The following is a 21,337-nucleotide window of genomic DNA, read 5'->3' as shown; positions in this document are numbered from 1 at the left end:
CATTTTATATTTCTAGTTTTAGATACAAGAGTGGTACATTTATACAAATCAGATGATCACACTCAGTAGATTATAAGCTTTGCAATGATACCTTACAAGAGACCTTTTGCACGAAGCATATCCCATTTGCATTATAGTCACTTATCAAATTTTTATAAAACTATCCCAGTTACATTATATTCACTTATTATCATGTTTTTATAAAACCATATAGACTGCACAACGTCACATCCACTTCTAACCCTGTGCCGATATTCAGGGGAGAAATATTTGAAAGGGTCAGAACTCCTGGGTTCTGCTCCTGGCTCTGGCATAAGAGTATTAGTAACTACAACAATCTAAAAACCTGTATTAGTCGCTGCTCCTTCACAAGAGGAGCAATCTTTGGAGGGGGGAGAAAACACCAGGCAGAGGTTAGATATTGGCCCTATGGGATTTTCTGCTTGGCCTGGCCCACTAGCCAAGGGAACTCTCAAACCCCTGATTGGGAGTCTTATTGCTTTCCAGGCAATGGTTTCCCTGTACTGTATAAATTATACTGTGAACTCATATAGGGCCAGGCCTGGAGTCTCTCTACCCTAGGGATGCCCTGGTTGGTATCAATTTAGGACCTGATCCAGGCTCTATTCCCTCTGATCCAGTGCCCATGGAAAGCAATGGAAAGATTCCCATTGATTCCCAATGGATCTGGAATCTAGTCCTTAATCTTCCCTGAGGGAGTCATGGCTGCCAGTGAAACCTGTTTGCTAATTAACATGTTTTTTGTTTCCTTGCAGGGGCTGGGTGCCTTCAGCTGCCCCTTTTATGCATGGATGGAGATCCATTGTAATAGATCCTCCTACTCCAGCCAGGCGCAGAGGTGGCAAGCGATGCAAACAAACAGAAGGGAGGAATGGGGACGTTTAATTTGTGCGATGCCGCGGAAGCTGGGATCTTCCAAGGCACTGGAGTGAATAGTCTCTGGGTTTAATGAAGAGGGGCTGGTACGGGGCTTTCCCAGGGAGGTGTGTCCTGGGCTCTTGAATGTGTTTCCTGCCTTGATTTGTCCAAAGCCAGATCTGACGACCCAAAGGACACACTGCACGACCTGCATCCTCTCCCAGCGAAAGGAAAGGGAGTGGGACATGGAGGCCACGTCTCTGGCAGGAATGACTCTGCAAGAGTTGTGTTTTTCATTAGAAATCTCTCTGATCTATTTTGATGAGCTGTTTCTAATGCATGTAATGTGTGTATTGTGCCTGCAGCACGGGATCCGCGACACTGTACGTTCAAAATAAATACAAATGCTAATAAAATCAAGCACCACTTGCTTTATGGTGGGATTCTGTCAGATATCGTAAGCTAGGCAAGATCAAGCCACAGTAACGTGTGGATGGGAGCAGTGCTTAATATGTAATGAAAGAGGTGTTGGGGGCTCAAGCAATTTTTTACATTCATAACTGATGCAGCAAGCCCAGAGGTGCCAGGGCTCTGAACTGCCAAGCCCAGAGGTGCCGCAGCTTAGCCCTGGCAAGCCCTGGCACACATTAAGCACTGGATGGGAGACCTCCACGGAAATCTCAGGCACTGTAGGCAGTGGAGCTGGAGATGCAACTGGACAGCTCTGTTCCCTCTAACTTAACGCTAAGCCAATTCCCCAGGGTGAGGCTCAGAAATGTTGCTTCACTGGCGCGGCATCCCTTTGGCTGACATGGAAAGCCAAGGTCCTAACCAGCTGTGGCTGCTAAAGTCTCCACAGCTCTCATTACAGAAAATAAAAGTTCAAGTCCAATTCTGATTCCAAAGCCACTCAAACAAACAAAAACACAGCAGAGCCAGCAAGTTGCCCACATGGATAAACCAACAATTCCATTACCCTGAGCTCAGATCCTGCAAAGGAACCATTAACACAGCTCTGCTCGCCTTCAGTTATTAAGTCCATGAGATTCCATGCAGGAGTAAAGCTCTGCACTTGGATTCACTTGCAGGATTGGGGCCTTAAGCATACCCCTTGTTCCCCTTCTCTCTTATCCGTCTTTTGTCTGTAGTTATCTCTGAAGTTTATGTCTAAACTTGTAAGGGCTTTGGGGCAGTGATGTCCTCTGTTGTGCGAAATTCCTCGCACATTTTGGACTTATAAAAATAATACCGTTGTTCATTATTTGTATTAGGTAGCGCTACAAGGCCCCTTTGTGCTAATGCAGATGTTAGTCCAATGTCCTGGACAAATTCGTACATAGATCATTACATTCTGCCTCCCTAAATTAACCCTGCAATTTTCACTGCAGGCATTTTTCTCTTCCTGACCTCAGCCATTGTGTTATGTTGTTGAACACTGTTTCACTCCAGACGCAGCAGCATTACAATGATGGATGAATGATCCCTGTGTGGCTGGCATATCAGTTTGTAAAATGCTTTGGGATCCTTTGAGATGAAAGGCTCTATATCAATGTAGGATAATTAGCATTAAGCATCACATTTTTCATGAGACTGAAAAGGGCCATCATTATATGAATTACTGGTGCTCCAAAGGGCATATGCTGTTAAGCTGAGATAATTACCCATTTCTCGCAAACATCCATCAATTATTCGTTCATTAATTTTTGGTATTAATATCAAATATTAATGGAGGCATCACTAGGCTGCAGCGCCACAGGCAAAGAGCAAACAAGCCACATTGAGAGTTCTGAACAAGGGCTGGGTATCTCTGCAGCCACAGGAAATGCACTGGCTTTTATACAAAACTCCTTTGCCAGGATTTTCAAAACTGGAGGCATGAAGTTAGGCCCTTGAGCCCATAGTTAGGTCCCTAAATAAGTGGCCTGATTTTCAGAAGTCAACCAGCAGTTACCACTGAGCTCGGGATCAGGGCTGAAGATCATGGCAACTGACCAGCACTTTTGAAAGATCAGGTCACTTATTTCGGTCCCTGAATACAGGGTGAGATTCTCTGCTGCCCCGAGGCGCGTGGGCAAAGGTGGCTTTCAGCTTATGACACCTTCCTACCTCCTGATTCGAGGCTGCTCCTTCTTCTTAGTGTATGCGCAACGTGCCTCAGGTGGCACGGAACCAGGATTCAGCACTGAATTTGGTCCGCTGGTTGGATCGTTAGCTTCCCCGGCCCAGGCCGGGTACTGACGGGGAGTGTGATGTGAACGCTGATCCATGCTCCCCTTTGAGGCTGCAGAGAGCCAGAATGGCTGCAGTGGTGTGTGCTATGCCCCTCCCTCTCATATTTGCAACACCCCGTCAGCTCCGCCCCAGAACACTCCATACACTGTGGGCCACCTACAGCAGCCCAATGCATTGCCTGCATGATGGAAATCTCCCCTGGCCCTCAGCAGCTGTTTATGGCCCCCATACGCCACTCACACAGGGAGGAAGGGTCTGTCTACACTGCAGCACAGTTTGAAATAGCCAAGCTAGCTTTGATCTAGCTAGATCCAATTAGAATAGCAGTGGAGCCATGGCAATGCGGGATGTCCAAGCCCACCTGGGATCCTGGATATGTACTTGAATGGCGAACCCACGCTGCCACCACTTCATTGCTATCGTTATTGGAGCTAGGCTAGATCAAAGCTAGCTGGGGCAAGGCTACACATGCGGCAGTCAGACCTCTGAGTGCAGTGTAGACGGAGAGTTAGGAGCCTGATTCTAGGCAGCCCAGGTGTAAAATCAGACCCCGATGTTCTGCTGAGGATTCCGTAGCCTGCGGCTTGACATGGCTGTTTAGGAAATAGATTGTGGTCCGCACATGCTGGCTACATTGTACATAATGGCTCTGCAGATCATTTAAAAATTCATATGAAATGCAATGACACCAGCAAACAGCGGATGAGTTAATCAGACATAAAAGGTGTTTTCAAAATATGCCCTTCGCAACTGTGTGGCGTTCCTTGTCCTCCTCCGTCCCCAACCAAAATGTCTTTCATGGGCAAGCCCTGGAGATGGAACACTATATTCAGCTGCAATTGCCATTGTAACAGGCAACATCTTCTAGATGCTTTACAGCGCCGGGAGGAACATGCTTTATAGTCAGAAGAAAATGGAGCCTGTAAAAGAGACACAACAGGATCCTTTGGTTATTCTCACTCAGTGCCTCCCTTGTCAATTTGGTTTGGTTTTCAAGTTAAAATACCTGGTTTCTGTCTGCCAGGGCTGCACGCTGAACCTGGAAGTCAAGCCATGTCCTTCCCAGTCACACAGCATTAAGCCATGAAGAGAGTGCAGTAGCAGGCTGTCAGTAGCTGTATCAGGGGCATATCAGGAGCTTTCAGGCACCTGAAAAGTGCATTAATATCTTACGAACGCAGTGGCTCACTGCAGTCAGAGTACGGCTCATGGATGTCACAGCACATCTTGGCCTATACGAATCTTTAACAACAGCTTTGTGGGGGCCGTTTGCACTGTCTCCTTCCACTCTGAAGTGTAGTTCCTATAAAGGATGAGAGATGATAAAGAGCAGGTGACAGATGGTTTTCCTCTGTCGTTTGGAGCAGAGAGGATTTGTGGCTTTATATCTATTCCAACCTGCTCCCAAGGTTCCTCATTTGGGTTCCTTCCCCTCAAACCCAACTTCAGAAGCTCTTCAGCCTGTCAGCAGAAATGTGTGGCCCAGCACTAGCAGCCAGAGTTAACGAAAGGAGCTCTACCTGTTTAGCTCACCAAAAAGAAGATCAAACGGTGACTTGATTACAGCATATAAGAACCTTTACTGGAAGAAAACACTGGGTACTAAAAGAGTCTTTAATCTAGTGGAGAAAGGTACAAGGAAAACCAATGGCTGGAAGTTAAAGCCAGACAAATTAAACTGAGAAAGGTACCTAATTTTAATAGTGAGGGTGATTAACCCCTGGCATGACCAACTGAAGCGGTGGAGTCTCCATCTCTTGACACCTTCAGATCCAGACTGGATGCCTTTCTGGAAGAGATGCTTTGCCCTCATGCAGACCAACACTGTCTCATTGTTTCCTTGTATGCCTCCATTGGCCCATCTGTATCCATCTGTTGTTTCTTGTCTTATACTTAGATTGGACACTCTTTGGAGTAAGGACTGTCTTTTTGTTCTGTTTGGACAGTGCCAGCACAGTGGGGTTCTGGTCCATGATGACTAGGGTTTCTAGGCGTTATGGTCATACAGATAGTAAATAATACAAATAATGATAGTCTAACACAAGAGATTGGGTTCAGTATAGGAGTAACTAGGTGAAATTCTCTGGCCTGTGTTTTACAGGAGGTCAGTTTTATGGTCCCTTCTGGCCTTCAGATCTATAAATCTATGAACTTACCTTCTTCCATAAAGATTAAAACATGGCATAGAGAATCGTTGCTGGTGAAAATTCCTGTGATCGCCAAGTGGTATTATAGATGGCCAGGTCCAGAGATGCAGCTGAGAGGGCTATTCCAAAACCCATGTTCTCCTTCAGCCCCCTCCTCACTCTTCCCCTCCCCCAGCCTCTCTTCTCACACACTCCATCCCCACAGGGATGCCTGGTTGTCTTTCCCTGCTCCCCCCCTCCACCACCATTTCCTTCCATCCCTGTCACATAACAGGCGTAAGACCTTGTGGGTGTGTTTCAGTGAGCTAGTCCCAGCTGTGTACTGGCAAGAGTTACTCCATCACTCTGACATCATCAAAACAGCTCAACAAGCCTAATCCACTGGCGTTGTCTAAAGTCATTGGCTATGTCTCCCTCTAGTGGCTGGACCCAGCAAAGACCCTGCTTCTTACTGTACTTACCCGTAGCTGAACGACTCCTTCCGTTCAAACGGCAGGGACTTGTGCTGGGGGTCCTAGATTCAATGCTCACCATTGACTGTTTTGTCTCTGTGTAGGCAGCCAGGGTTCACTACACAGGCAATAAAGGGGCAGATTTTCAAAGGCAACTGGGGGAGTTAGGCCCCCAACTCTGTTTTCACAGGCACAAAGGGTTGTTAGGTGCTCAACTCTCATTAAACATCCATCAAGGGTCACTGAACTGCCCTTTATGCCTGTGAAAATCTACCCCAAGGATTTAAGGCGGGGGATTTTATAATCTCTGCAAGTACCTCCTGGAAGTTGGGTTGGCCAGGAGAGGAGACTCTGAGATTCCTGTTATAAAGAGAGTGTTCTTCCCCTATGGGTCAGCTGATTGCTCCCTCTTTAATTACAGCAATGAATTTAGCAAGTTGGTAGCAGAAGAATATCTCAGTTTCTTTGACTTCACTGGGCTCACCCTGGACAAAGCACTCAGGTGAGCCGCTCTGTTTTCATTAAAGACCTACCCCAGGACGAATTGATCTAGAAACCCCATGTTTCCAATTTGCCATGTGGTATCATTATTTGCCATGTATTGCCACCCCGCTCATGCAGTTAAGGTTTGATGACTGATTGTGTGTATAATGACAGCTGGAGGCTGACAGATGTGTTGGGGTAACAGGAATCCCAGCTGTGGTTAAATATTTACCGTGATATAATGATCGGCACGATATGCTCCCATTGGAAACAGGGTCTGAGCTGCACGAACCACACTTGGCCAAAGCTTGAAGGGGTTTGGGTCTGGGGTTCTAGTTAGGACCCATCTCTGTGGAAAACACCAAATTAAAGTAACGCCCAGTTGACTGTGAGGCAAACCCAGCCCCAGCTGGCACCATTCTCCTGTGCGAGAATGGATTCAGGATTCAGGGAGCTGAGCTGGCACGGAGCCCAGCATGCAGGATATTAGTGGGAACAGGCCATCGGGGGCAGGGCAGGGTGAGAAGATGCCGCTCTCTGAGTGGGGTCACACAGAAGCACGCAGGCCATGGGGTTGAGCTAGAGTCCACAGAGCAGCTCCACAGCTGCTCCATAGTCTTGCAGAAAGGCTGTTGCCCCTTTGCTCCCTGCACAGCTCAGGAGGGGCCCTGGGCTGTGGATTTCCGTCTAGACCCATAAGATGAAATGTCCTTTTCTATTTGCAGAACGTTCTTGAAAGCGTTCCCTCTGATGGGAGAGACGCAGGAACGGGAGCGTGTGCTGATCCACTTCTCCCGGAGATACTGCCAGTGCAACCCAGAAGAGAGCACGTCGGAAGGTACCTCCCCGCCTCCTGTCAGACACCTCACCCTCCCTGACAGTGCTGACAATGCGCGCACAGCAGCTGGTCTGCTGTACAACCAAGAGCAGAGATCCCAAAGTGTAGCCTGGGGTCTGCTGGTGGCCTGGAGGCTGCTTGCTGGTAATCTGCAAAGTGCTGGCTAGTGCTGACTCAGACAGCGTGAGCAATTCCTTCCTGAAGGACAAAGCAGGGTCACACTTCAGGGAGGGGGACATTTATAAATAGTCCATAGCTAATAATTGATTAATGGATGTGACATGCAGGAGTAATCTGTGGTGTAGGTGGTTATAAACACAGCAGAACAAGGTTGTTCTAAACCATGCTTCTAAGCAACCTGTGGGCTCCTATAGCAGTCTCTGGTTATTAAAACCTCTATTAAATATTTATTAGCCTTTTATAAACGATTTAGAAATGGAACCTTAATATAAAGTGTGACCCAACAGGCTTATCTCACTAAGGGCCACTAAAATCCACAGATACATTATCCTAAGACTTCCCCATGGCAGACATTGTGGCAGATGCTACAAATCAGTGACATGATCATGTGGGGGAGAGGAGGTGATCCACTTGGTTGCAGATGGAAAGGGAGTGGCCCATAGGAGAATCTCTACATTAAGATGTCATCCACACTAGGGAAAAAGTTTGAGAACCCCAGTCTAGATTACTGGCGATGGTAACGCAGGTGATTTCCTTACCATGACACACCTTCATGTGTAATGGTCTTGTCAGTATATTTGTTGTCCCATTTTGTAGAGAAAACAGCTAAGCTTTTAATTTGAGCAACCTCCTATGACTATATTGCTGCTCCCATGATCTGTATTCATTGTTCCAACAAACCCTATAAAACACAGTTGGGGGAGGGAGAGATATTTTTTCATTTGAAATATTTATTCAAGCAATTCCCAGTACAAAGATGCGAGAAAACAGAAGGTGTGTGGGTGATGCCTACAAGATCAAAGGGATTGCACAGTGAAATGCCCTGGGCACACTTTGCAAGCAGAAGTCTGGACAGCCCATTATAGTGCAGTCCTGCAAACATGAGTTTGACAGCTTTGTCATTTGTGCTGAGCATATTGTCTTCTGCTGAGAGGAGCACAGGGGTCAGGAAAAGAGATCTCCTCAAGTGAAGTTACAGGTCGATGGCAGGAATGGAGGTGGGGCAGGCTTTGGGTGGTGGGAGAATAGCCAGCATTTCACCTCATAGGACTCTTGGTTGCAATCCCTGTGAGGGAATGTTTAAATCCAAACTAACTGGCTGTTTCTAGTGGTTTCACTTGTTGTTTGATTGCACAGAAATATTTCTGTTGATAAAAGGTTTTGCAAAGTCGTATTTTTATAAAATCTTCGGGCCACATCCTTTCAACTTCACATAGTACTTTCAAATCTGCTTGTGTGAGTAAGTGCTACTCAATGTGAGTAAGACTGGCAGACTCTAAATGCTGGGTCTAAATTAACCATAGTGTCCATTTAACAATACTATATAACATTATTAGAAACAGCTCATGTGCATCTGCAATTCCTGACTAGCTTTGGCGATCCAAAGGGAGAACATTCTTACATTACATTGTACGTTTGCTAACTAAAACACTAACAAATCCAGTCTCCAATTTGGGATAGCTCCTTTCCAAATTTAGCTTGCAAAAGATGAGTGGTTTTCAGACATTTGTGAGATGGCTGAAAGTCAAACCTGGGTTGAACTGAACTGTACAGTTGGTGGAATATAACATACCGTATGCAGTCAGCTGCCTAGAAGGGCAAACACCAGTTCAAGACAAGATTACAGTTACATGATGACACAGCTATGCTGTGCAGTGAGTTATAATCAATTTGTCCTGGCTGAGTCTGCCCCTTGTGGATGGTCACCAGTCTGCGGTAGTGAACCTTTGGATTCCACCTGCTTCCAGCCTGCTGGGTTTGTAGAGAGGCCAGGCACTGTCTCTGCTTCCTCCTCTAGGCACACTCCCAGGGTGTAGACTGCGTGTCTGAACTCCTTCCTTGGGATGGGAGACTCCACAGGCCAACTGCTCTAGACCCCAAGATCAGTGCTGAACCTCCCAAGGCTCTCCAGTTGCTTATGCATGTTCTCATGCAGCACTTCCCTCCTGCCTCTGCCCCATGGGATGTCTGGTTTATAATTTGATTCTTCAGGAACATGTGGCTGTGCAAGGAACTTCTTAAACATGCACACTTTACTCTTAGGGCTTGTTTACAAAGGGACAGTCAGGAAAATTAATCCGAATTCAGATTAAGCTAAACCAAATTAAGGCCACTTTAATTCTGAACGAGAGTGTTCACACAGGGATTTAATGCGGTTTAACTAATCCACTTTAAATTCACATCTTTAGTTAGTTCGGATTAATTTCCCGAGTGTCCCAGTGTAAACAAGCCCTTAGAGAGCACAGGACATTTACCAATCTAGGCAAATCAGCAAACATCTTTAACACAACCCCACTCTTGAATCCTCACTGCTACTGAATCCTTGGGATTTGGACCGTGTCCTTGGGTGAAGGCAAAGCCCCACTTCCCCGGGGGAGGTCTGTTTGAGTGATGGAATGGCTCCATTTCCTTACAGAGCATGTCATTTTTCAAAGCAGTCTGTGCCACCTTTGTTTGTTTGTTTCTATACTTCTGCTGGGGATTTTCCATGCTCCAACCCCCTACGAATTACTGGGGCAGAGTCATCAAAAGTCAATGGTTCTGTTGGTAGCAAACTCATTGTTCTACCAGGGCAGAGGAAGTGAATGTTAATGGACCTTGATAGCCCTGTCACACAGTCTCCAGACATAGCTGCCAGCTTCCTGCTACAAGATGGATGATCGCCTTCACAACGACTGTTACAAGTACCAGTATTGTTCCTAAAACAGCATGGAATTCATAACTGGACCCCAAACTATCCCATAAGGTATGACTGTACAATTAATGCCAATGGCTGTTGCAAAGACTTTGGGGTTTAATGTCCCTTCCGTGAATGATCATGAAACACATTATTGTACATATTTCAAAACAGCAAATAAGTTGGTGCTGGACCGGAGGTAACCTGGCCCCTAAGAGTGGTGTTCTTGAAGATAAAACAGATTTTGACAGCAAGATTTTCTCTGACAAGTGTCATGTAGACAAGGAATTTGGGTTCTTGGAGGCTCCACTGAATGAAGAGTGGCAGGAACTATGGCCAAGGGAACAACAGTCAATGCAGTCTGGTAAGTTCCTTTTGTCACATTCTTTATGTGCTTCACTGACACATTTGTGATGAGACCATGTGTTTGACAGGTTGTTTTCCTCAAGTCACCCACCTATTTCCAGCTCTTCTATCATCATCAATATACCTAGCCCCTGAAATGCTGGCATTGCAGCTGTGCAGTGCACCTTCCCGCATTGCCGCAGAGTATCTACCCGTCTGGAGGATACTGTGTCCCTCCATCTTCCATGCATATTCCACATCGCTCACTTTCACCTGATTCCATTCATGGCATTCATTTTCCCAGTGGCTTGGAGCTCAGGCCAGTGTTGTGTGCATTTTGGCCCAGATCCTCAAAGGTTTTTCGGTGCCTAACTCCCAGACCGTGGTGTCTCAGGAGATCATGTCCTCTATAGCCCAGAAGCCTGGATAGGGAAATATTACATTCCCTCTGGATAAATACAAGTTGCATCAGAGTATTTCATCAGAGTATGAGTATTGCATCAGAGTATGATTTTCTGCTCTTTATTTCTTCAGCCATGTAAAATGATGGAGTGTTGTCTATTGGTTACAGAAGTGGGGAGGGAATCAGGAATCCCAAATTAGGTTCTCTGCTCTGCCCCTAACTCACTGTGTGACCTTGAGCAAGTCACTTAGCTTCCCTGTGCCTCAGCTGAATGCTCTGTAATATAGGGGCAATCACTTATGTCCTTCCCGGGGGCCTTGTGTGGGTTAATTATAGACGGGCTGCAGCGAGAAGGTTTATCATCATCATCCTCACAGCTACATCAGTGCCAACCTTCCCCCCAGAACCTGCAATCAATCGCCACCCTGCTATGCTGGGATGCTCTGGCCCCATGAAGAGCAGTAGAGATTAGTGCTCAGCCTACCCACCCCTTGGCGTAGCCACTTAAGGTTTTGGGAGTTCACAAGGGTGGAGGAAGTGGCAGAGGCAGATGCTGGCAGAGAGGAAGCAGTTCTGGGGAATAATTAGTGTTTGGGCGGAAAAACCCATTACTGTTCCTTTAAGGAGCTCGGACCAGGAGCCTTGTAGTGCAGGGTGGGTAGCCTTCCACTCTCTACAGCCAGGCAGTCTGAGCCCAGGAGAGCAGGGCAGAATAGGCTGTCTCCTCCCACGTAACAGAGAGAAGCTTGCACTGCACGAGGCGGCTGTCTGCCTGCTGACCCCGCCAAGGCTAGGCGAGAAAGAGTTGCCTGGGGAAAAGGGCCAGCTGGGGAGAAGCTGGCTGAGGCCTGCCACTGGCCTGAATTACACCCCAGCTCCCAGAGGATGGCTGAGGCCCTGCTCCAGGGAGCATGGACATTATAACCCAGCTGTAGGAGACAGGGCTGGAGAGTCTGGAACTGGGGAGAGGGAGCCTACCTGAACCGTATCCGGACCCCAGCAGGGCGTGGACCTGAGGGGCTAAAGATGAGGGTTTTGTACTTTGTAGTCAAGTTAATAAATCAGAGCCCACACAAAGGGGGTGTCTGTTTGTAGTACTGGCGGCTGAGTAAATGATTGAAAGAAGGAAGAGGGAGGTGAAGGCAGTGCTCCTGTGGGCCACAAGGGACTGCACATGAGGGTTGTGCTGTGACACCTGCCCCGACAGGGACCCCCCAGGAGCAGGAGGTAAGATCGATCGCCACAGTTCATTGAGCTCTTGAAACTGCAGGCAAAGGCTTCTGGCACTGAACAGCCAACAGAGGTGGGCCATAGCTCATTCTCAGTGCATGTAGCCACTCGTTCCCCTGCCCCTCTTGCCTGGTGTGGGACATACCATGCTGCTGAGCCCTTAGGTGATTCGCTGCTCGATACGTGTACATGGAATAAGGCAAATGAAGTATGAGGTTTTGTTCTGCTCTCTTTTGCAGAGCCTGCCCCTGTAGTGACCGAAGCCACGGACAGGAAAAAGAAGACAGTGTTGGGGCCGACGCTGCTACTTCTAACTGCGAAAGGAGCATTTTTTTCATCAGTGTTGTGTATGAAATGCAGCTGATACTGTTTTTAAAACCCTCCTTCTGAGAACAATAAAAAGTTCCAAACAGCAGCTGGTGACAAGACTCATTCGGAAACTGCTCCCCTGTCCTTGCTTACTGGGCATTGGGCCGAGCTATGAAATCAGGTGCCATTGAGGGGACTGGTCCCCGGGTAAGACCCTGATCCAGCCAAGCACTTACACACACATGTTGCTTTGAGCACATGAGTTTGTCCATTGACAGAGCTCATGCTTTGCTGGACTGGGGGGCTGCCCAGTGCATCCGCTCCTGAACCATTCAGTCAGGGAGAGACTTTCCACTCACCTGAATGGCAGCAGGATCAAGCATTATGTTTGCAGGTGGGGGCAAAAGGTGCATGTAGCATTCATCTGTGTCCAGGCCAGGCACAGCTGTGGTCCTTTGCTCAACTAGGCACAGTGATTGCTCCTCATAGCAACTCCTAGGATGCTAACAGTGTCCCAGTCCCCCATCCTGCAATGGACATGCTTCCTCTACATGTCAGGAAGCACTGAGGGTACCCAGATTTTTACCATATTGGTTAATAATTGAAGCTATCTGGTAGCGAAGCTGAGATGCACTTTCTACATTCCTTCTTCTCCTATGTGCTAATTGCCTTCCTCTGCAGCATGGGACACTTGCAGCTTTAAACCAGTGTAAATGGTGAATTCTCTGTTACTTCAAGTCTTTAAACCATGGTATGAGGACTTCAGTAACTCAGCCAGAGGTTAGGGGTCTATCACAGGAGGAGTGGGTGGGTGAGGTTCTGTGGCCTGTGATGTGCAGGAAGTCAGACTAGATGCTCACGATGGTCCCTTCTGGCCTTAAAGTGCATGAGTCAGTGAAGGTGACCTGGGATTCACACCCCCTGTGTGTGTGTGTGTGTGTTTGAGCCCGTCGTTATAGGTCTGTGACATGAGGGCCATTTACATGGCAGCCATTAGGCCATCGTACGCACAGGATGACGACCTCACTGTACAGGGTCAAGCAGAAGAACAGGCTGAGCATTTTTTAAATACTCCGATCTTCAATAGCAGCAAACAGGGCCGCCCAGAGGGGGGGGGGGCAAGTGGGGCAATTTGCCCCAGGCCCCGGGCCCCGCAGGGGCCCCCACAAGAGTTTTTTGGGGCCCCTGGAGCGGGGTCCTTCACCCCCCCGCTTCGGGTCTTCGGTGGCAATTCGGCGGCAGGGGGTCCTTCCGTTCCAGGACCCGCCGCCAAAGTGCCCTGAAGACCCGCGGCGGGGGGTCCTTCCGCCCTGGGACCCGCCGCCGAAGTGCCGGGTCTTCGGCGGCAGGGGAAGACCCCAGGCCCCCTGAATCCTCTGGGCGGCCCTGGCAGCAAATGGCATTCAGGATACTGCTTGCCAGGGACGGTTGTTCATATGTAACGGGGGGAGGGATAGCTCAGTGGTTTGAGCATTGGCCTGCTAAACCCAGGGTTGTGAGTTCAATCCTTGAGGAGGCCACTTAGGGATCTGGGGCAAAATCAGTACTTGGTCCTGCTAGTGAAGGCAGGGGGCTGGACTCGATGATCTTCCAAGGTCCCTTCTAGTTCTAGGAGATAGGATATCTCCATTAAATAAAAAAAATAAATAAAAATTTATTCAGAGTCACTCTAGGGTGGGAGGCTCCCCAATAACATTGTAAAGCTGCCTTATTAAGGGGAATGGGCAGGATTCACCCCCAGCTTGCTCGTGGGGATGTAAATTATGTCTCTCATCACCCACCTGGACCCTGTGCAGAAGTAGCATTGACCCAGGAATGAACCTGGGCCTATATACATATAAAAAACAGAGTCCTTCCCCATGTTACTGATGATGCCTGAAGAACGACATCCATGTACAACCTAGTTTTCTTCTCGCCCCTTAAAATATTTGATTCCTTTTTGCATTTTTCTCTGCGTGGGCAGTGAAAATAGGTTGGTCAGTTTCACCTTTCTTTCAGACAGTTTTGTTTTCCGGCTCCCATGCGCTAGCAGGAGGCTGTAATGTTTGGGTCAAAGGAGCATATTTTATCATAAGTTGAGCAAATAATTAATATTTTTTTCAGTTCAATGGCTGAACTGAAATTTTTTGAAAATGTCAAAATGAATTGTTTTCATTTTCAAAAAAAAAATTCCATTTTTATTCAGCCAAAACTATTTGCCGATTCAACCCAAATATGTGACTAGTTTTGTTTGCCTGAAAAAATGCACAAATAAATAAATAAAATAAATCAATAAATAACATGGCCCAGATCTAGTTTTAAGATAGCTAAAAAGCGTTTTTAATAATGAAACCATTTCTCTGGGGGTTTATTGTAACGAACTCTGCCAGTGTCCATTTAAGCAATTGACAGCATTAGGGCGGGTTGGAAATATTGTCCAAATTGGTAGTGATGCCTAGCGCACACATGCCTGCCTGCACATCTGGATGTAACAAGCATATGCCCACCGACCCCCACACAACTATACACACCCACCTACCCAGCGACAAACCTCCATGCAGCACATACATACACACCTCCGATAGGCGCGCACACACGTACACCCACCCAGACACAGGTTGGTGCATACATATCTGCATACGTGTGCGAACACACCCGCCCATTGACAGACCCTTGCATCACACACAAGCATGCATGCACACACGCCCGCACCCCCCTACACACACACAGGCTGCCAGGGTTAGAAATGAGGCCACTTGGCTGCCGTCAGCAGGCAGCTCAGAAGTGCCAATTGCTTTTTTTCCCCTTTGGTTTTGAATATGCCAATTGCAGCTGAAAAGTTAATTTTCAAATCTGCCTCCAGCTTCCAGAACAGCAGAAGTGCTTATCACTACGTGGGCTTCCCCATTGCTTTGCTTAGCAGAATGGGCACAAGCTATTGTGAAGTCACAGCAATCTCATTGCTTTGATTGGTGCTGTTCCAATTTGGGTATTTTTATATTCCATTTCCCTGGGTTCGAAGGGCAGGGGGGGAGGCTGATTTCTTCTGCTGGGCTTGGCAGAGGTTTCCCCTTGCGTTTGCACTTGGGAATGTTCCTAGAGCTCTCAAATCCAAATCCAGAAGGCTCCACTCAGGTTTTCCCCAGCCCCAGCTCAGACACAGTCACGTTGCCTTCAGCAGGAGTCTGCCTGCGTCTGGAGGGAATGCAAGCTGAGTAAAGAGCTCAGGATTTGGCTCCAGGATCCCAGCATTATGGAGACAGCAAATCCCTTCTCACTAATGGGGCAGTAAGGAGCTTGGCTGTGCACTGTGATTTCATCACAAGCAAAGAAATGATCGAAGGAGGAAGATCTCCCTCGCCAGTGCCCTCTTCACAGGGAGGTTTATTCCAGCTCCTGGATGCTGATGATGCTGTTTAACCACAAAGAACTGGACTGCAGCGGCCCAAGCAATCCCACCGTACCCCCACTCCATGCAAGGGCTGGGCACAATGACACTCCCTTCACTTCCAAGGCAGCGGGAGCCACTCCCTTCTCGTGACCATGGGACATGCTGAGCATCCTAAGAGATGCACCTCATCCCTCTGTTCAGCAGGGGACTCTGGCAGGCACCATACCTCCTCGAGCTCCCCATGAGGCCAGGCAGGTCTGGGCACCACCTCCCTGCGTGGAGCTGTTGGCAAACTCAGCCTGGCCTTAAGAGTCAATTCACAAAGCTGGACATGAGGGGTGAATATACAAGGGATGTGGCCTGTTTGGGCCACAAAGCGCAGGATTTGTTCAGGCAGACGGAGGAAGTGGTGACCAAAGAAGCCAGAGAAGGCGGGGCTAAAGAAGAAATTCTTCCTCCCTTGCATGGGCCATGACTCCACCTCCTCTCCACACCTTTGTGGCACATGAAAAGAACTGGCCACGTGGTCAGGGATGCGCTTAAACCATGACACTGTGAAGTGCACAGTTGGGGGAGTTGCACTGGCCCCTGTGCAGGTGGCACTCTGCCTCTTAAATAGCAACAGGTCAGATGGTACCAATCTAGGCATTCAGAAGGCTCTGGAGAAGACGCTGCTGACCGAAGTATACAATCTCGTTTGAAGCAGCAACTCTCCAAAGGGGGCTGGAGGGACAGCACCTATCTGTAAAAAGGATACGCAGGGCCAGCGTGGGAATCCCAGAGCAGGTACAAACAGTAACGACAGAGTTACAAACACCGAGGGGGTCATGGTGTGATGGGCCAAGCCAGCTTGGTTTCTGCAAAAGAACATTGTGACTGGCTCATACTCTGCTCAAACTCTTTGTTTGTTCTGACAAAATAGGGAGTAAGGAACAATAGGTGGATATAATTTATTCAACTTTCAAAAAGCCTGTGACAGAGTCCCTCTGAAGAGGTCACTAATGAAGCGAAGTCGTGGGGTTAATGGTGATGTTCTGAAACAGTCCAAGGGACAGAAAACAGAGAGTGGGAATAAATGGTCCATTTTCATACTGGAAGGAGTTAGCACTGGGGTCCCACGTGGCTCTATACCAGGATTGGTGTCCCATAATATACTTATTAATGATCTGGAAACGGGGGTGAGCAATGAGGCGGCAAAAATAGCAGCTGGTACCAAATGATTGAGGTTAGTCAAACCTGAAGAGGGACTTCCGAGGGACCTACCCTAGCAAGGTGAATGAGCAGCCATGTGGCCACGGAATTCACAGCTGACAAATGCAGAGTCATCCAGACTGGAAGAAAGATTCTGAATCATTCAGACCTCCACCCAGGTACTAATTTAACACTCAGGAGAAACTCCTGGGCACCGCTGTGACCAGCTTAGCGATGACTTCTGCCCAATATGCAGTGAGGAGCTGAGAAGCAATCAAACATTAGGGGGTATAAAAAATGAGAGAGACAGTGATCCTGGGGGTATTACAGTGCTGTTATAGAGCCAGAGAACATTAGCAAGCTGGCCTTTATGCTAAGACCACTGAAATCATTAACGTTAGAGATGAAGTTTCTTGACACCTTAAATGACTGCTTCTTGGAGCAGCTAGTACTGGAACCCACAAGAGGAGAGGCAATTCTTGATTTAGTCCTAAGTGGAGCACAGGATCTAGTCCAAGAGGTGAATATAGCTGATAATAATAGTGACCATAATATAATTAAATTTAACATCCCTGTGGCAGGGAAAACATCACAGCAGCCCAACAGTGTAGCATTTAATTTCAGAAAGGGAAACTACACAGAAATGAGGAAGTTAGTTAAACAGAAATTAAAAGGTACAGTGCAAAAGTGAAATCCCTACAAGATGCATGGAAACTTTTTAAAGACACCATAATAGAGACTCAACTTAAATGTATAACCCAAATTAAAAAACACAGTAAGAGAACCAAAAAAGTGCCACCGTGGCTAAACAAGGGAGTAAAAGAAGCAGTGAGAGACAAAAAGGAATCCTTTAAAAAGTGGAAGTTAAATTCTAACGAGGAAAATAGAAAGGAGCATAAACTTTGGCAAGTGAAGTGTAAAAATATAATTAGGAAGGCCAAAAAAGAATTTGAAGAACAGCTAGCCCAAAACTCAAAAAGTAATAGCAAAAAAATGCTTAAGTACATCAGAAGCAGGAAGCCTGCTAAATAACCAGTGGGGCCACTGGACGATCGAGATGCTAAAGGAGCACTCAAGGATGATAAGGCCATTGTGGAGCAACTAAATGAATGTTTTGCCTCAGTCTTCATGGCTGAGGATGTGAGGGAGATTCCCAAGCCTGATCCATTCTTTTTAGGTGACAAATCTGAGGAACTGTCCAAGATTGAGGTGTCATTAGAGGAGGTTTTGGAACAAATTGATAAATTAAACAGTAATAAGTCACCAGGACCAGATGGTATTCACCCAAGAATTCTGAAGGAACTCAGATTTGAAATTGCAGAACTACTAACTATGCTATGTAACCTATCATTTAAATCATCTTCTGTACCAAATGACTGGAGGATAGCTAATGTGACGCCAATTTTAAAAAAGGGCTCCAGAGATGATCCTGACAATTACAGGCCAGTAAGCCTGTCTTCAGTACCGGGCAAACTGGTTGAAACTATAGTAAACAGAATTGTCAGATACATAGTAGAACATAATTTGTTGGGGAAGAGTCAACACGGTTTTTGTAAAGGGAAATCATGCCTCACCAATCTACTAGAATTCTTTGAGGGGGTCAACAAGCAAGTGGACAAGGGGGATCCAGTGGATATAGTGTACTTCGATTTTTAGAAAGCCTTTGACAAGGTCCCTCACCAAAGGCTCTTAAGCAAAGTAAGCTGTCATGGTAAGCTGTCACCTCTCATGGATTGGTAAATGGTTAAAAGATAGGAAACAAAGGGTAGGAATAAATGGTCAGTTTTCAGAATGGAGAAAGGTAAATAGTGTCTGTACTAGCACCAGCGGTGTTCAACATATTCATAAATGATCTGAAAGAAGGGATAAACGGTGAGATGGTAAAATTTGCAGCGGATACAAAACTACTCAAGATACTTAAGTCCCAAGCAGACCGCAAAGAGCTACAAAGGGATCTCACAAAACTGGGTGACTGGGCAACAAAATGGCAGATGAAATTCAATGTTGATAAATGCAAAGTAATGCACATTGGAAAACATAATCCCAACTATATATATATAAAATGATCTGGTCTAAATTAGCTGTTACCACTCAAGAGAGAGAGAGATCTTGGAATAATTGTGGATAGTTGTCTGAAAACATCTACTTAATGTGCAGCAGCAGTTAAAAAAGCTAACAGAATTTGGGAATCATTAAGAAAGGGATAGATAATAAGACAAAAAATATCACATTGTCTCTATATCAATCTATGGTACACCCACATCTTGAATACTGCATGCAGATGTGGTCATATGGCCATCTCAAAAAAAGATATATTGGAATTGGAAAAGGTTCAGAAAATGGCAACAAAAATTATTAGGGGTATGGAACAGCTTCCGTATGAGGAGAGATTAATAAGATTGGGACTTTTCAGTTTGGAAAAGGGACAACTAAAGGGGGATATGATACAGGTCTATAAAATAATGACTGATGTGGAGAAAGTAAATAGGAAAGTGTTGTTTACTCCTTATCATAACACAAGAACTAAGGGTCACCAAATGAAATTAATAGGCAGTAGTTTTAAAACAAACAAAAGGAAGTATTTCTTCACCTGTGGAGTCAACCTGTGGAACTCCTTGTCAGAGGATTTTGTGAAGGCCAAAAGCATAACAGGGTTCAAAAAACAACTAGGTAAGTTCGTGGAGGATAAGTTCATCAATGGCTATTAGTCAGGATGGGCAGGGATGGTGTCCCTAGCCTCGGGTTTTGTCAGAAGCTGGGAATGGGCAACAGGGGATGGATCACTTGATGATACCTGTTCTATTCATTCCCTCTGGGGCACCTGGCATTGGCCACTGTCAGAAGACAGGATACTGGGCTATAGGGACCTTTGGTCTGACCCAGTAGGGCCGTTCTTATGTTCTTATGTAACAAGCCCACTACATACCCTCTCATTGGACCCAGCAGCACTGCTGAGTGTATTGTTAAATCCAACAGCATGAAAACTTTCACAAAAAGCCACAGTTTGTCTCCCCTTCACACCGGGGGAGCTGAGATGATAGAGGGGTCGAGGTGCTCTGAGGACAACGGTCTGGAGAGCGCTAATTAAGAGCCATTTGCATTTTGTGTGTGTTTCAGATGGGATTCATACACTGACCTGTGCCCTGATGCTGCTAAACACAGATCTTCATGGCCACGTAAGTAGAACTTATCGAGGCCTCGTTCCTTCTTTCCTTCCTCCCCAAGTCTTTACCGTTCTGTGGGCCATGCTGCCAGAGTACCTGGAGAAGCAGGGTGGGTCAGAAGAGAGCGCTCTTGAGACCAGGCCAGGTGAATGCCCAGCAGTGCCTGAAAGACAGCCCTGGAGACAGAGCCTCTGTTTGTGTCAAGCCCCACATAAGTCAATGGCAAATCTCCCATTGGCTTCAATGGGGCTAGGATCTGGCCCTTTTGGTATAGTACAGGTCCAGCCCAGTTAGTGGCAGTGTACCTTTGTTCCCAGTCTGTCCTGCCGGGGAAGGACCCTCTGGAGCTGGGGGCAGAGGGACATTGGCTCCCCTTGACCATTTGCTCCTGGGGGTGAGCTGAGATATTGCCATTGATTGGGGGATGGTTGTTACAATGGAGGCACCTGAGGCTAAATTCACTCCAGCTGGTTCTCTATTGACCTCAGCAGAGTTCCCTCCGTGCACTAGTCTGATCCCTGCTTGCTAGGACCTGGACTGAGATCCTCCCTCCCCCCAGCTCATGTCACACAGCACCATGCACTGAGCACTGTGAGATGCATTGGGTCACCTCCCACAGCAAAGCGTGCTGCAGCAGGACGGCGGGGTATAGGGGACCCAGGCCGCTGATTGGAGGCAAGGCTGGTCTGACAACGGCAAGAGGGTATTTAGGGCGATTTCACCAGGTGCCAATGGATTCCTAGCGCTGCACATGGTCAGAAATGAGCATCTTGACAGCCAGGCCATGTATGAGAGGGGAAACCTAACTGACTGTAGGGTAGTAGCATTTGAAAACAGGGAGCCCAGGAAATGTACAGAAAAATGACTGACATCCCAATCCTACCCCATGAAGGGGATGGTCCTGTTACCTTTGACTCCAGCAGGAGCACGGTCCTGGGGCATAGGGTGTTGTCAGCATTGTTAGTCTGCCCCCAGCGGCTCTCCCCATGGCATTGCTGATCTGACCCCAAGCCTGTATGTCTCACAGGGGCACAGCATGAGGAAATGCCTGTGGGCAGTGAGTCTCAAATCAGTCCTCATTTGGCTCTCCTAGGAGGAGAGAGCCCTAGGCCCTGGATTCTCCTTGACATGCATGGATCTCCGGACATCCTGTAGGGGCTGTTCACATGCAGGTCTGTGCTCTGCACAGCTGTTATAGTTGGAACCACATTCCAATTGCTCACCTGGCTGCCACTGGCCCTGGCCCCTCCCACCATGGGTCAGCATTCCCTGCCTTCCTACATCCATGGGTAGGGGGACCGGATAGCAAGTCTGAGAAATCGGCATACAGGGTGCAGGGCAATAGGCGCCGATATAAGACAAAGCCCTGAATATCGGGACTATCCCTATAAAATCAGGACGTTTGGTCACCCTACCCCTGTGTTTTAATCCTGGGTT

At 47.2% G+C, this 21,337-nt stretch overlaps 1 protein-coding gene across 1 annotated transcript in view; it reads left to right on the top strand.

The window, feature by feature from the left end:
* Nucleotides 1–21,337, top strand: part of PSD2 (pleckstrin and Sec7 domain containing 2) — a 106,711-nt gene that overhangs the window by 42,352 nt on the left and 43,022 nt on the right. The window contains exons 4-6 of the mRNA XM_026660858.1: nucleotides 6,132–6,212; nucleotides 6,919–7,031; nucleotides 19,854–19,912. Of these exons, the coding sequence (XP_026516643.1) occupies nucleotides 6,132–6,212; nucleotides 6,919–7,031; nucleotides 19,854–19,912 (253 nt within the window). The remainder of the gene's footprint in view (nucleotides 1–6,131; nucleotides 6,213–6,918; nucleotides 7,032–19,853; nucleotides 19,913–21,337) is intronic.

The sequence above is a fragment of the Terrapene carolina genome, unplaced genomic scaffold, assembly GCF_002925995.2.
Source record: "Terrapene carolina triunguis isolate 2854851 unplaced genomic scaffold, T_m_triunguis-2.0 Scaffold838, whole genome shotgun sequence".
Taxonomy (NCBI): domain Eukaryota; kingdom Metazoa; phylum Chordata; order Testudines; family Emydidae; genus Terrapene; species Terrapene triunguis.
This window is presented reverse-complemented; position numbering and strand designations above follow the sequence as displayed.